We start from the raw sequence: 15,682 nt of genomic DNA on the forward strand, positions 1-15,682 counted from the left end.
TCTCTTAACCATTTTCTTTTTGGTTTTTTGTTTTGTTTTGTTTTTTAAATGAGCTTGGTTTGGTCACAGTAAGATAAGCTAGTTTCCAGAACTTCGCTGGGCATGCAGGCAGGGGGCATTTCTTTCCTGCAGACGTCTTTCTGGCATTCCTATCACTCCATAGCAAGGGAATAGGGCAAAATTCCTTTTAAATCCCACCATGTTTCTAGCTAAATGCTTTATGATTGGGTTTTTCTCATCCCCTCTGGCTGTTTACAAAAAGAGAATGGCTGGTAAGCCGCGTTAATAATCTGGTATTAAGTGTTCCCTGGATCCCAACTCTCTGGGCAGTAAACAGCTCTATCCTCTCCTCTTATCCCCCACTAGTCTCACTGTGCCAGGCTAAATTCAGAGGCCTCTGCAGAGAGACAAATCTCTTCTTGCTTGCCATGCTAATAGTAGCAGCTTCCTCTGCTTCATCTCCTGTCACATCTAGGAAGCTGCAAAAATACCAATAATACTTAAAATGAATGGCCTCTTTTCAGTCTACACTAATGATTTACCTCAGGGACGGGGAAAATGTGTGCCAGGATTTGTGTGTGCCAGCGTTACGTGTTAGGAATAGCTTTGTTAGCATTCAGTTCCTTGTGACTCCAGTGCCAAAGTCAGGCTCTTATGGTTGTCTTTTTCTCAGCTGTGTTTCCAAGAGCGAGTTTCATCTTCTCCACAATCAACAGTGATTTATTCTGTTGTTTGCCCTTCCCTCTGTTACTTTGTGTCTTCGGTTTGTTTCCACTTCCTTGTAAATCCCATTAGGGTTAAGCAATGCCTGTAGAGTTTGGTGTTCAGGCAGCATTTTCAGCGATAGCTGTGTGGAGTCACGCTCACCCATATTTATGCAATTTCCAAAGCATCTTATGACTTGGTTCTTTTCAGTCAGGCAATATATAAATGCCAAAGTCAATCAAAATCATAAAGTGAAGTAACATCCTCTGACACTCCAAGTTTTATCCACACTTTCTCATACACTAAAGCTGCTATTCAGCAGAACCTGTAGAACTGAGATAGTCTTTAAATCTAGTAATTATGGAAAGGAAGAAAGTAGAAGAATTATAAAGTGTAGGCACTAAATAGACAAGGAACAATGGATGCAATCTAGGATCTATCTTTCATGTCATCTTCTCATATAGCAACTGAAGGGGCAGAGATAAAATAAACAAAGAAAAGGAAGTTTTTACAGCAAAAACATGTAAGTAGCTGTTACAAAACTTGTTGACAAAAAGCACTGCTTGGGTCATATAGCACAAAAGGATAGCAAAAAGCTCTAGGGAAAGTCTTGAAAAGAGAGTAACCTCACTGATTGGTGTGATAGTTAAGAAGGTCTCCATACATATGCTGGAAGCCTCATCTAGCCCCTAGGAATGGGAGGAACTGTACCAGCTTATTTGATGGCTTAAATCACTGTAGGCCCATTGAAGTCAAAAGCCATGCTAGGCAGTGTTCTGGCCACTTACGTGGTTTTTGACAAAGTATTGTGTGGACAGGTGCACTTCCTTCTCATGGCTGTTTTAAGAGATGAGGAGACACATAATCATGGATAGGTAAGAGTAAAAACTGCTATGTTGAGTTAGACTGAAAGCTTCTGCTGTCAGTGTTTTAGGAAGTTCCTAGGCCAGAACTTCTGTCTAAACTCTTATTTGTACCACTGATAAATTACTTTTTCTGGCCTGTCTTTTGGACACCGCAGCATTCTGTTTCCTGTTTTGTTTGGGAAAAAAAACCTTCCTTCTGTAAATTTCAAATGCACTGCCTGATAATTTCATTAGGCACCCCTTAATTCCACTTTTGCAAGAAACAGCAATTAGTCATTTCCTCTTCATCTTTTCTGTACTATTCCCAATTATAAATACATAGCACTTCTGTTATAGCTGTGCCCAGCCATCTCCTTTCCATTCTGTATAGTCCTGACCAGGCCAGGGTACTATTGAAATACAACTGACATGAACAACTTACACTAGCAAGTAACATTTTAGACAGTGAAGCACTTGAATGCCCTAACCATATGTTCTCCTCCATTGTAGATATGACCAGCATTCCTCCCTTTGAACCTCTTTGGAGCTGTAATTCTCTGAAGCCCAGAGCATCACAGGCCTCTCTTGCTGAGGAGATAGACCAGAAATCTGTGCTCCTTGCACCTCATTTCAGACAGGCGTGTCAGACAGGACCTACCAAACATGTCCTCTCTACAGGAAACATAGTCCTTGCCAATGACACCTTTACTGAGGATGGAGAGGATAAATCTCTGCTTTCCCAGAGCACTCTGAAGCTCATGTCTGACCCGTCAAGCTGGAATCTCTCCACAGAGAAAGACATATTCCCAGCTGTAAGTTCTGAACACAGGTTAGAGTGCTCTGATCCTGCATCACTGGACCCTCCAGCTGAGGCCACAAGAATCCTTGAGGCTTTGACTTTCCAGTCGTCTTTGGAAGGAAACTGTAGCGCTGTCAGCACCTTGCAACAAGTGGCTTTGGATGGCACCTGCTTCTCTGATGATCTGAGTGCCAGGTTCCGCTCTCACCGGCTGGACTCGTCTTCCTCAGGAGAAATAATGAACATGCTTGACGGCCATCTCCAAACTGCTGAGCCACCTCTAGTTGTGTCAACATCAGCTGTTACAGCACATTCCTTCTGTCCAGGGAGGGAATGTGGCCTTGGCAGTAGTATGACCTTTCCGAAAATACGAACTCCCAATACACCAAGAGACAGTATCCAACTAGCCAAGAGACATTACAGCCAACCACAGCCAGGGACTAATTCTTTCCATCGTGTAATGAGCTTAGAGGCTAGTATCTTTCAGCCCATAACAGACTCTCCAGTCTGCCACGGGCAAGTGAAGGAGACAGACATTGATGATGATGGGGTACTGGAGAAGATGGAGACAGAGCGTGGCCTGGTGAGGGAAGAAGCTGGAGTGTGTGAGGAGATCAACCACTTATCCGCAGGGCAAAGAGAAGCTGTGAGTTCTGAGGCTGGCGTACTTGACCCAGGAGGTAAACCCCCCACACCACCGCTGCACAGATTCCCATCGTGGGTAAGAAATGCAAGGACAACAGTCTGAGAAGTGCTGCTTAGCTTTGAGTAGTGCCCAGTAGTTAGGCTACAAGAGCTCTTGGTCTCAAGCAGTTGTTTCCTGTGGACATCAGTCACTTTTCTGAACCACCTAGCCTGACAGTTCCAGATCAAGGGGCATGCTGGTTCCACTGACAATTTTTTTGTTCTTTTCTATTTATAAGGAAAAAAAAAATCCATGGAAGAAAATAGTACTCAAGAAACATAGGAATAAAAATGAAAGTCAAGAGGTGCTGCAGGTTTATCCTTATGGGTCATCAAAAGTTAATCCTTAGTTCTGTTGTCACATGTTTAAGATAGAAAAATGAGTCATAAATGCAAGTGAATGGACCAGACCAGATAGTTTCAGGGTCAGAAAAAGCTGTGAATACTAGAATACATACATGGATTAGATCTCAACATTCCTATCTCATGGTATACTTCTGCTATCAGGAAAATCATGTGAAAACCATTGGTAAAGTGAATATACATGTCCTGTTGCTTGCTTCATGTGAGAGAGAAGTCTGTTATTGTCACTTTCAGTTACTTGTTAGTTCAGATGGTTGGATTGTTTGCTAATGTGTCAATCTAACTGATAAACTTGGTGGAAATCAGTCTAGTATCAAAAGAGATAATTCCATTATTTTCGATTTGCTTTTTTAAAGGCATAGGCAAACAAGTGGTTTATTGCAGGTGCAATATCAAGCACTCATTGTTAATCCTCATGGTTTATAATTTTTTTTCTATGAAAACTTAACATTATTTGTGATCTTTGGCTGTGTCCTTTATGATACCAGTTTAAACCCCGGTATGATCACAGCTATTTTTCCAAAGGTATCTTTTTTCATTCAGTCCATAATATGGAACTGTGCTGGGGATGAAGCTGGATAGTGTAGTAAAAGAAACTGCAGTTTCCAAGATGTTGGTTTTATTTGCTGCAGAAGTCAGAAAGTTGTCATGAACAGTGTACTCACTTGGAAGAAGGGAAATACGTCTCAGAGGTTGGCTACTATTCCTTTCTCTGGTCTAGAGTTCCCATGTAAGCTTCTTCTAGTCCCTTAAGCTAAATTTTTCACAGGTGATCATCAGCTCCACACACACCTTCTGAATGTCTTAACTTGAGTTTGGCAAGTAAATTTGATTAGAGAAGTGCTGAGCACTTCTCTGCGGCAACTGTATTCAGTTGTTTTCTTTACAAACAATGTTATATGATGCTAAATTCTCATAAAGTCATGTCTTGCACATCTTGAAATGTGTACTCCAAAGATATTGGATATTTCAAAGAACGTATGTCCAAGTTCCTCTTCTGGAAAATAGTGATAGCACCCATTTTGTCCCTCCCAGGGTTTTTGTAAAATTTTTTATTAAAGTTTATGAAGCATTGCAGTATTATAGTCAAGAACACCACAGGAAAAAATCCATTATTTTGTCTTCAGACCAGAGTCAAGTAAATGTATCCAAGTAGGGCAAATTTAAGTATATCAAACACTAAAGCATGAATAGAATATTAAACAGCAGCTTAATCAGTAAGAAATATCCATTATGTGCCTTGAACAGGAAGTGTCCGGGAAAAAAAATGCATAGGCTATTTCATTAGAGACTAAATCACAATGCATATACGTACAGACAATACTAATTCTGTAATTTCTTCTTTTGGTGTACTTGACTTCGCAGTCTTAGGAACTCTCATGTATATGTATTATGTGTGTTATCTGATAATGATTGGTTGTAAGCTTTAAGGAGCAGCAAGAGGATTCCTAGCTTTGATTTTTATCCATTTTAGACTGGTTGATATCTTAGTCATAACATTGCATTTAGTTACAGGTTTGGGTTCTCCCCTTGGAATTTTTATCAATTTGTGGGGCACTTGGAGATCCTTTGAACTGAAAGCTCCGTATGTTGTTATAACTGAGACACAGGCTTATCAAGATCATTCCAGGCATTTCTTTCATTCCCTTAGCAGAGAATGGGAATCCTTTGCAGGTGGTGACTCAGTAAATTGTCCTGGTTTAGGGCTGTTCTTGATTCATTTTAATGCATAGTTCATAAAGTGGAAAAAACAGCTTTTTCCAAGCTGTGATATATTCATTTATTGATAATTGCATGTACGTGTTCCAGTCTGTGGATATAATCTCTGTAGCATTTACAAGCCAAGTCTGTTGTGATTCAGGGAATCGCACACAGAGGCACATTTCCACTAATGGTCATTCACCCAACATCTGGTGGAATAAGCAATCTTTCTTAGAGGGCCCCTCCTTCCTGCCCAAAGGTGTGATTGTGATGTGATTCTGTGGCACAAGCATTTCTTTTTGCAGGAATCGTGGTTTTGTCTGACTATTGCTATTCATGGTATTATTGTTCCAGGAGAGTCGAATCTATGCTGTGGCCAAGTCTGGCATGAGGTTGTCTGAAGTGGCCACGGTGAACGATACTTCCAGCTGCTGTAAGTTCTAGACAAGAACCGTCCTTAGAGGGAGTTTTAAGTGACAGAGTGGGACCTGAGCTTCTGGCTGTTCACATTTCTTCATTTCCCTGCCTGTTTTCAAAGTAAATTTGATTTTGCAGATAGCCATGATAAAGAAAGGAAGGGAGGAGGATACATCTGATCTCAGGAATGGTTAGTGCTGGGCTGTTTGAGCCCCTACATTCAGTGACATCTTCAGGGACCCTGTTATTTCTTTCATCACTTTGACTGACACTGTTCTGCCTCTGCGTGTCTGACCTGCTTTTAGTCTTGTGATTCACCACCACCTTCCCCTGTTATGGCTTTTACCTGTTTGGACATGGTGCCCTGGATTGCCATTGTACCATGGGGAGCACAGGGTGGGTAAGATGTCTTACAGGCTACGTGGAGAGAGCATTGCAGCTGTCTCTGGGAGTTGTGTGTAATTAATAGCACATCTCCTGGCCTTTCTCAGGCCAAATGGTCCAGGATGGCAGTCCTCCATTATTTGATGTTCCAAGAGGCTACGTTCTTACACGCATACTGTACCTCTCCATTAAAACCTTCTCCTTTTCACCAGTTTGTATTATTTGCTCTCTTGCTCTCTCTCTGAATTTTCCCAGTTTCCAGTTTCTCGCGTTCAACTTCTGGGCCATTTACCTGTCTCATCTACAGAAATGTCACAGTGCCAGTCTACACTACACTGAAGGGGGTAAGGAGTTACCTCACTTTTCCTCTTACAAAAAGCATGGTCCAGGGCTGCCAGTAATTTGAGAGAGAATGGGCTGAAGCTGTGCAGCAAAGGAAAGAAAATTAGAGAATGCCAGGAAGTACTGGACACCAAAAGAATGCAGGAGTAGCAGGTGATAAATGTATTTAGGAATACAGAACATTGCAGCAAGTTTTGGTCCAGGAAGCTGCAATGTGCACTATGAGGCTTCAGAAACCTAGGGGGTAATAGGGGGTGTAGCCTAGAGAATGAAATGGAAGAAGGTTCTTGAGAGCTTACGGGGAAGCATGGGGCTTGTGGAACAGTAGGAGGGTGTAACCAGAGGAGACCCAAGCAGATCAGAATAGAGAGTCCAGTTTGGAAGTTCTCAGACTAGAAAGGGAGGAAATGAGGAGCCCCGGGACAGTAGTGGGCAAGGCAGTGTGAAAATGAAGGGCCTGCATTGATTGCTCTGTCTTCTTATTGAGCAGGGATTGTCCTCTTCCCTCACACGCTGACCATACAGGTCTGTTTTCCAGAAAGCCACACAGATCAGCAACGTGCCTTTCTTAGATGAGTCTTCAGGCTCTGATGATGACTGTGGCTCCCATGCCAGCCTCAGGACTTCTACTGCTGGATGCGAGAACAGGAAAGCTAGCATGCCAGGCAGCCCTCGTGCAGTGAAGAGAGGTAAAGTGGGAATATTGCTACTGAGCAGCATGAACTCTGTCATCATGGATGGGGCAAGATGTTCTGAACAGCATCATCAGTGACAAGCAAATGCTCGGCCTTGGTGATGCTAATAAGTTCTCCCAGAATGTGTGCAGACATCAGCAGCTACTCAATAGAAACCTGTCCTCTTGGATGGGTTTTTACCGTTGGTAGATTTCCACCCAGATAATTGCTAAGCTAAGACTGTGGGAACGATTGATCTCCCAAATTCATCACATATCCAGTGCAACCATCCACATACCTTTTCTGTGACTTCTCTTTGCAAGCAAGCTAGTACTGACACATTAACAAAAATGTTTTTTTGTCTCTGTCACTGGCTGATAATTTCTTGACCAGTAAGCAAATGTTTCCTATCTTTGAGAGGTATCAGGTAATTTGGGTCCTAGCTAGGACAATTTTTCTTGACTGCTGGGAAGGTTAAACTGGATCCTTGAGTGGAATTTTCATTACAATTGGTAGTCAATAAAATAGAATCCCATTTCATGTAGTCTTAACTTCTGTTGTGATGCATTGGCTGATATGTCCATGCATTGCCATGGACCAGTGGTGGAAGATTCACAGAAAGCAAAGCCCCATTGCTGGTGAGGGAGCCTTTTTTTTTAGTTTGAATGAGAGGGGTTTGAGGCTTTATAGTGGATGTTTCCAAGCTGAAAACTTTAGATAACAAGTCTGTTGATTTTTTTTTTTTAGTATTTTTCTAATCTCTGTTTATTCAGCAACAAATTTATTTCATTGTCAGTATCCAAAACTCATTCTCACTACTTGTCTTCCTAGGGAAAAAAAAAAAAGTCTCAGAAGTTTAGTTAGTGGGGTTTGAGTTTCCAAAGTCTGATCTGATTTGTTCTTCTTGAACAAAAAAGCCTTAATGATGAACTCAAAAACTTTTTCAGAGTGTACAGCATTCAGTGCATGCTTCTGTCTAGCCGTGATTCTCATTCTTTCCTTTATTTTGAACAGGTGTATCTATGTCCTCACTGAGCTCCGAGAGTGACTATGCCATCCCTCCTGATGCCTACTCCTTGGATGGTGACTATTCAGAGCCAGAACATAAGCTACAGCGAACATCTTCCTATTCCACTGATGGTGGAATCTGCACTGTAAGTCCTGCTACCTCACAGTTGTGAAGGGATGCAAACAGATCCTTGGCCTTGAAAGAGAAAAAGCATAACTACAACATATTGAGTTATCCCCTACAAAGTGATGCTCTAACAGACTGGGCTGTTGGTCCAGCTAGTTTCTATCAAAAGTCACTATCTGATGCTTCAGAAGAAGGTGCAATTTCTGTTACGTGGTTAGATAAAAGTATAAGCATCAAGGGCTCTGTTCTTTCCTGATGACCTGTACTGGTTTCCTGTAGTCGTATTCTACTTTAATGATGGCCTTACACTTCTGTGACAAAGCAAATTTGGAAAATCAGAGGCAGGAAGGAGAAAGGATAGAATTTTTGGCCTAGAAAAAGAACTCAGACATGGACACCATTAAATTTTGTACTCTGGAATGTAAGAGATCAAGCAGACAAGGAACAGGAGTCTAATCATGGCTTAGAGCCAGCCTTCACTTTTATTTGGAAAATTATTGCTATGGTAGGAAGACAAATAAGTTTTCAGTGCATCAAACAATCAGTGAAATGATCTTCAGATGCCTTCTTTACTAAAGCAACACAATGTGGTGTTTGCAACTACACAGATAGTCTCCAAGTTGAGCAGAGAGCACGGACCTTGGATGGCTGCTACTCCCATCTGGCAGAGTAAAGTGGAAAATGATGGAGATGCAGCAAGTGTCTGAGCTTGACTTCAGCACTCTTTCATTTGTATTTTGAGTGGTGCAAGATAACCTTCTCTCCCTCTTGCTCTTTGCCCTCCAGGAACCCATGGAGAAATCGGGTTACTTGCTGAAAATGGGCAGCCAGGTGAAGATGTGGAAGAGACGATGGTTTGTTCTAAGAAACAGACAAATCATGTACTACAAGTCTCCAGTGAGTCACTGGGATACATTTACTCCTGTGTGGAGGTACAGGGGAAGGCTGTCTGCAGAACCATTTCCAGGCTGATACCACTGGCAGAGTGGGCAGCCATGGGCAAGCTTCCCCCAAAATGTCCTGCCAAAGAGCTTTATGTCTGACCCACAGGTTCAACCGTGGGTCTCTGCATAGGCAGGGAAGCTCCTTCTGGTGGTATTTTCCAGAAGATGAAAGGTTGTTCACAAGGACAGAAGCTTGACATCTACTGGTTAACTTCGTACAGATGGTGAAAAGGAGAAGGCATACCATGGCCCAGCTTTGGTCATGTTTAAGATGAAAATAAAGGAAAAATAAATTACAGTACCAGGAGGGCACAGATACATACTCATCAGTCAGTATACAGGGCTCTGAGGAAAACTACAACTTTCAAGGGGAAGAAAGCTGGATTCTTTAATTTTTCATGCTCCCCATGGACATGGAAGTGTTAGAAAACTAGGGTAAAATTGAAAATAAGCTTTCATGCAAAATGCTGTCTTATATTGGTCAATGAAACAATATTGAGAGAGCATGTTTGTACCTTCAAACCTTTCCAAATACTTTTTATAACTCACAACTGTTTCAAATGAAGTTATGTTATTTTAAAAATTCTAGCAGTATGCACTCAAAATTTGTATATACAATAAAATACATTTATTTTAGCCTTCATTATTCTGCTGTACTTAGCTACCTTATGGAGAATTATATTTAGGGATATTCACCTTCCATACTTCTTTCTTCTGAACACAGCAATTTCCTCCATACCTGCATGATTAGACAGTATTTCTGTGTATATACACATCTTTGCTTACAAGTCAGGAATATCGAGAATATTCGTTTTCAACTTTTTTATTTCTGCAGTTGTTTGACAAGATAAAAATGCACCTTAGGGCACAATGCATCTTTATTTCTGATACTAGGTTTACCCATCAGAATTCACAAGCAAATTATACATATATATTATATACCTACATATATATATGTAAATAGTTTCATAAATATGCAGAATTTAGACTGTTGGTTGAAAGGGACTTCTGAAAGACCCTCGTCCAATGGGCACATTGAAGAGGGACTGTCACCAGCTGTAGGTCAAACCACCCATGGCTTTGTCTGCCTGAATCTTGAAAACTTCCCAAGGTGGAAATCCAGCCACTGTCTGGGTACCTGTTTGGTGTTGTATTGCCTTCCCAGTGAGAAAGGGTTTGTGGTGTTTGGTTGGTTTTTCTTTTTCCCTAATGTCCAATGTGAACTTTGTAAGACAGTATTTGTCACCATTACCCTTGTTATATTGTCTGCCGCTACTGAGGAGACTTTTGTTTCATCATTGCAATGGGATCACACTGTCTCATATTCAACCTGGCAACCTTCAGCTGTCCTTTCCAGCTCATGAATGCAGACTCCAACCTGCACATGCATATTGTCCTGTATTTAAGTACCCTAAGACCCATCTGAGTTTTTTTTCCTACTGAAAAAGATATTTGCTTTTCTTTCCTCAGAGTGATGTTATCCGCAAACCACAAGGGCAGATGGAGCTGAATTCCTCGTGCCAAATTGTCAGAGGTGAAGGGTCCCAAACATTCCAGGTAAGCGTTGCTTTTTGGTCCTGCAGATAACCACACACTCGGTGGCTGGGTGAGAGAGCACTTATCTCAGGCTGAATGGTACTGTACGTCTCAATTGATATGAGCTAACTTTATCTGGCCCCTGTGTTTCTTGGCACAAGCCATGCAGTTAGTTTAATAAATGGGGAGAGAGCTAAATTGTAACCCAAATACATCTTTTTGAAATGGAAAGAAATTCTCCTTTAGTTTAGTTTTGTTTTGTTTTACACCATAGCACTTTCCTTTTTTTGCAGTTAGGACTGAGAGCTTGAAATCTGTGGGGAAAAGTGATTCTTATAACAATTAAAACCAGGTAGTACCTAGGATATCCTCTTTCTGAAAGACTCCTCTCACAAGATCTCCAGCCTGACTTTACATGTCTGGAGGTTCTGAGAAAACATCTGAAGTGTTGGATTCCTATTAGAATTCAACTTCAGAAGTATTGGAAGTTAGCCCATCACTGGCTTCAGTTTTAAGTCATTACTGTTAGAAGACTTCATTATAAAGGCAGCATTAAAGTTTCTCTCGTACTCTGACTGAAAGGCACACGGCCTGACCTGTGAGCTACCTTCTGCCCTTATGAAGTTGCTAAGGCTTAATACTATTAAAAGCATAGTATCTTTCCTCTCAAAGAGTCATGAGCTATTGAAGGCAGAATGCAATACAAAGTGAAGGCAGCAAAAAAACCCATTTATGTAGTCGCCTTTAAAATGAAAAATTACCAGCAGCACTGACAAACAAGAAAGGATGAGAGAGGAGACAAAGCCACAATATCCAACAGAAACAGCAAGAGAGCTCATGAGACTTTGATTCATCTGAGTTTCAGTTCTTTCACTTGGGCTTTGAGGGTTAGCACCTTTTTTCTTACCCCCGCAAAAAATCCCTCCTAAACCACCAAAAAAAAATCTGAATGGGATAATGAAACTCAGCAGCTGAAGAAAAGATTTGTAGGTGTGCAGATTTTATACTTACTCACTGCTTTTCCTTTCAGCTCGTGACAGAAAAGAGAACCTACTTCCTGACAGCAGACTCTCCCAACATCCTGGAGGAATGGATTCATGTCCTACAGAGTATCCTGAGAGTGCAAGTGACTAGTCCTGTTGGTGTTCCTCATGGTGATGCTAAACCTACTGTGAAAGGTTGGCTCACCAAGGTAAAATACTATTTCTTACTTTATTCAGTTTAGCTCAGTATTGACAGTGTACCAGCTTCTTGGTTTGCACGGTAAATGTCAGCAAGAAATTAGTATTTTAATACTCCCTAGAAGAGTGGGGAAAGAAAGAAAAGTGGCAGTAGATTTCTGTATTTCAGAGAGAGGAACATTTGTATAAATGATAAGGAACGGGACAAACAAGGCTACTGAGAGATTCTGACTTTGTCAAATAGCAAGTAATAACAAATATCTAGCTTATGTATGCTTTTCTTCAACAGAATTCACAGCATGTCATAGTAAAAAAAAAAAGCACAACAGGAAACGCTGTTAAATGTCACATTTAATTGATCTTAACTTGGTGATATAGGAGAGTTTCAAAGAAATGTCTTGTATGGTTCTAGGTTAGCATTTATTTCTGTCATAACAGACTGTGTGCGCATTAGTACAAAGTATAATGGTTAAAAATTCTTATGTTTTATGCCATTTCCGTAGATTAGTTTTGCATACCAAGTTACTATGAATTTTTAAATATAATTCTGGTCAGCATCTAAAGATGGCTAAAGACAACCTGCATCTGAAGCTTGTTCATCTGCAGTAGGAAACAGCTCCCTAGACTACATGTTGACAGGTCTTTTTCTGCTGAGATGAAATGATTTGGTTTTTTACTGTCTTAAGGTTATTCTTAATATTGTATTTCAGGATACAGAAATGATGGGTTGTTATGAATGAGTAAAATATTTCACAAAATCTTAGAGCCATTTCCATAAGCACCTATGTCCCATCTACTTAGGTGGGATGTACTTACCTACTTTTGGAAGTGATGCCCTGTATGTTTTGAGAGAGCTCATATTAGCATAGACCAAATAATATATGCAAGGTTTTAAGGGAGAGTCAAATTGGAAGTTGAAATCCTAGAAAATCATTCCAGCAACACTGCTGATTTTAAAAACATGTATTTCTTTGTCCTCCTTACAGGTCAAGCATGGTCACTCTAAGCTGGTCTGGTGTGCACTGATTGGAAAAACTTTCTACTACTATCGAAATCATGAAGATAAGGTAATTCCTTTTCCCCTTTTGTTCCTGAACCCTCCTTTCCCGTTTCTCATTTCTCATGATGTTTTCTTTGCTTTTACTGCTTCTGTGTCTCGTGCTTCAAGCTCTTCCTTGGTTGTACTCCTCCCCTTCTAACAGCATCGCCTCCACAAAGAGAATCAATATTGTCTCTGATTTTTTTTTTTAAAGCTAAAATGACAAAAGACTTAAAAGGTGAGTGACTGCTCTTTCTCAGATCACTGTATGTCTTGTTTCTTGCTTTCTCCATTTGGTCTTGTGAAGCCTTTAGAGCAGACTTTTATACAGCAGCTAATATATTCTGCATATTGTTATGAAAATAAGTAGCAACAACAATATGGGAAGAGGGAGGTCATTTAATCAGTGTAACGTGCTTCTGTTTCTGGAAGCTTGGCCCAATGGTCCGTTACTTTGTCTTGGTGATGTTGAAACCCAAGTTTTAGAATATCAAGGAATACTGTGATTCATACTTGGGATTGACCTCTGGAGTTAGCACAGCAGATATGCTCTGTTTGTCTGAATTTACCTATTTATGTAATTTTAAAAGTACTTATTTTCCAGTAGCAAGCTGAAAGTCTGACCAGGATCAGAAGAGAGTGGCTCAAGATACTGAGCAACTGACCATCAGAAAACACATCTGGCCTTGCAGAACCTATGATGTAAACACAACTGACAAGTGTAATGGGAAGAAAACAGTACCTTATGGGAAAGGCATCTTTTTATTTGCATATTCTCATTCTGACCTGTGGATGCTCTCCTAAGAAAAATAATAAATGTAGTAAGACAGTTTGTAGGTACTTCAGTTGATGAAAGCGAAGAGATTCTATAGAAATGCAAGATTACACGATTATCGTAGTTAAACACTGAATTATAGTTTACTCCTTACATTTTACAGAACTGCTAACATTTTGACCTGGTTTTTCTTTCCCAATGTTCCCCTCCATAGTGGGAGATTAGCTACACTTATCTAACTTACTTCCCCTCCTTATAGTGTCCCTTAGGGCATCTGCCTATGCGTGAGTCCAAAGTGGAAGAAGTAGACCGCTCCTGTGACTCTGATGAAGATTATGAAGCCACTGGTGGAGGACTTCTCTCATCCCACTGTACACTGGTGATTCATCCACAGGACCAGAGTCCCACATACTTACTCATTCGCACCAAACAGGAGAAGGTATAAAAGGCAGTCTTTTTGGAGAGCAGGAGTCTTTTTGGTATCAGCGTACAAATGGGGCACACAGACTGAACCTGTTTGTAGAAAACAAAGTCTGAATTGACCCATACTGTTCTCATCCTTATGCCTAGAATACCTGGCTGTACCATCTGACCGTAGCGGCTGGTAGCAGTAATGCTACAGTGGGCACATCCTATGAACAACTCATTGGAAAACTGTTGGACGCAGAGGGAGACCCTAGTAAGTAGAAATCACAAACTCTTTTCCATGGTAGCAAAGCATAAGGAAGGGTAACTTCAATTCCCAGTTTTAATCCAGCCAAAGGTGAGGGAAGGGGATTCTCAGTAGAACACCATATGATACTGTGTCCTTTTCCCCTAGTTCCACAGTAACGTCTCCAGAGAGGATACAGGCATTGTAATGAAACTAGACAAGCCCATCACATTGTCACATCGTTTATCAAAGCATCTGAAACTTCTGTAACATTATTTCAAATTAAAATAAAGAACTGGAGCTTTAATTTTTTGTGTTATTGTTGGTCCTGATTTTCCTTTCCTGGGAATCTTGACCATGCAAATGCATGCTCTCTCCTCTAAATACACTCACACATGTTTCCCTTCACATCTATTTCTCTGTCTGCATGTATAAACCCTCACACATACATCCATGCTTGTCTGTTTCTCCTCATCTTTGGTACTTGCTCATTCATGTATGTTCATGCAGCATGTTCTCAAATCTGTATTAACATATGCATTCATACTTAATACTCTTCTCCTGCACGCTCACATATTCCTAGACCTATATGTGAACCTTGCGTATGGTTGAATATTGATTTGCACTAACAAAGACCCCCATTGCAGGCAGCTGCCCTGGTGGAGTTTGTCTCTTGTTTGAAGGCACAGCTGAGCAGTTTCTCACCAGAATCCAGCTGATGAGAAGCTCTGACATAGCAGGACTGACGATGACAATACTTCTTTCTGCTGATGGCTAGTGCTGCTGGTGACTCCTTGTTCATGGCAGGCTTTGTGGAAATCAATGAAGTGGCACCAAAGATAAATGTGGCCTCATGCAGTGCTGCTTCCTTGGGCGCTTTGCCTTTTCAGCAAGGCTCCTTTTCAATGTGGACCCTGTTATCTTTCTTCTGTTTCTGACACTGCATGTTTTTGCCCATCTGCTACCTCAGATTCTCCTCTGTGGAAACATCCTATGTTGTGCTACAGTAAAGATGGGTTGCACACATCCCTCACAACTCTGCCATCAGAGGCTCTACAGACTGAAGCTCTGAAACTTTTTAAGGTATTTAAAGGCACATTGCATGGTTTCCAGTTATTTTGCTCTGTTGTTGGGGCAACAACATTGGTCATGTTATTCATCACATTTACTGTCACCATTGGTTGCTTTAGACAGGCCTGCTGGGTCATTTAATTACAATAGGACAGTCGGATATTAAGTGTCATTCATTCTCAGGAAGTTTAATGTTTCCTTGTAGGGGATCTGGGTTTAGGAACAATGTCGCCCACAGGCTTTACGCTTCAAAGTTAGCTTATCTTCCTTTCCTCTCCAACAATTGGATTGAAGGAAACAGAAACCATTTACTGGCAAACTCAGTTGTGTCAGTAAGACCAATGGTGAAGCCACTGGAGATTTGATTCTTGCACTCTACAAGTGTAAGATCCGCAGTAAGACTGGACAGTCGTAGCAAGGTAAAGCACAGGCATG

The 15,682-nt window shown here is 41.0% G+C and overlaps 1 protein-coding gene across 8 annotated transcripts in view; it reads left to right on the top strand.

Moving 5' to 3' along the window:
- Positions 1-15,682, top strand: part of PLEKHH1 (pleckstrin homology, MyTH4 and FERM domain containing H1) — a 59,385-nt gene that overhangs the window by 23,521 nt on the left and 20,182 nt on the right. For all 8 annotated transcript variants that reach the window (XM_087746528.1, XM_087746522.1, XM_087746520.1 and 5 more), the window contains 12 exons: positions 2,061-3,070; positions 5,452-5,530; positions 6,154-6,242; positions 6,779-6,929; positions 7,929-8,068; positions 8,836-8,946; positions 10,464-10,550; positions 11,560-11,721; positions 12,697-12,777; positions 13,784-13,963; positions 14,095-14,203; positions 15,147-15,259. In XM_087746528.1, coding sequence (XP_087602654.1) covers positions 2,061-3,070; positions 5,452-5,530; positions 6,154-6,242; positions 6,779-6,929; positions 7,929-8,068; positions 8,836-8,946; positions 10,464-10,550; positions 11,560-11,721; positions 12,697-12,777; positions 13,784-13,963; positions 14,095-14,203; positions 15,147-15,259 — 2,312 coding nt within the window. The remainder of the gene's footprint in view (positions 1-2,060; positions 3,071-5,451; positions 5,531-6,153; positions 6,243-6,778; positions 6,930-7,928; positions 8,069-8,835; positions 8,947-10,463; positions 10,551-11,559; positions 11,722-12,696; positions 12,778-13,783; positions 13,964-14,094; positions 14,204-15,146; positions 15,260-15,682) is intronic.

This window comes from Nipponia nippon, unplaced genomic scaffold (assembly GCF_047370975.1).
Source record: "Nipponia nippon isolate SJK-2023a ecotype South Korea unplaced genomic scaffold, ASM4737097v1 scaffold_10, whole genome shotgun sequence".
Lineage (NCBI taxonomy): Eukaryota > Metazoa > Chordata > Aves > Pelecaniformes > Threskiornithidae > Nipponia > Nipponia nippon.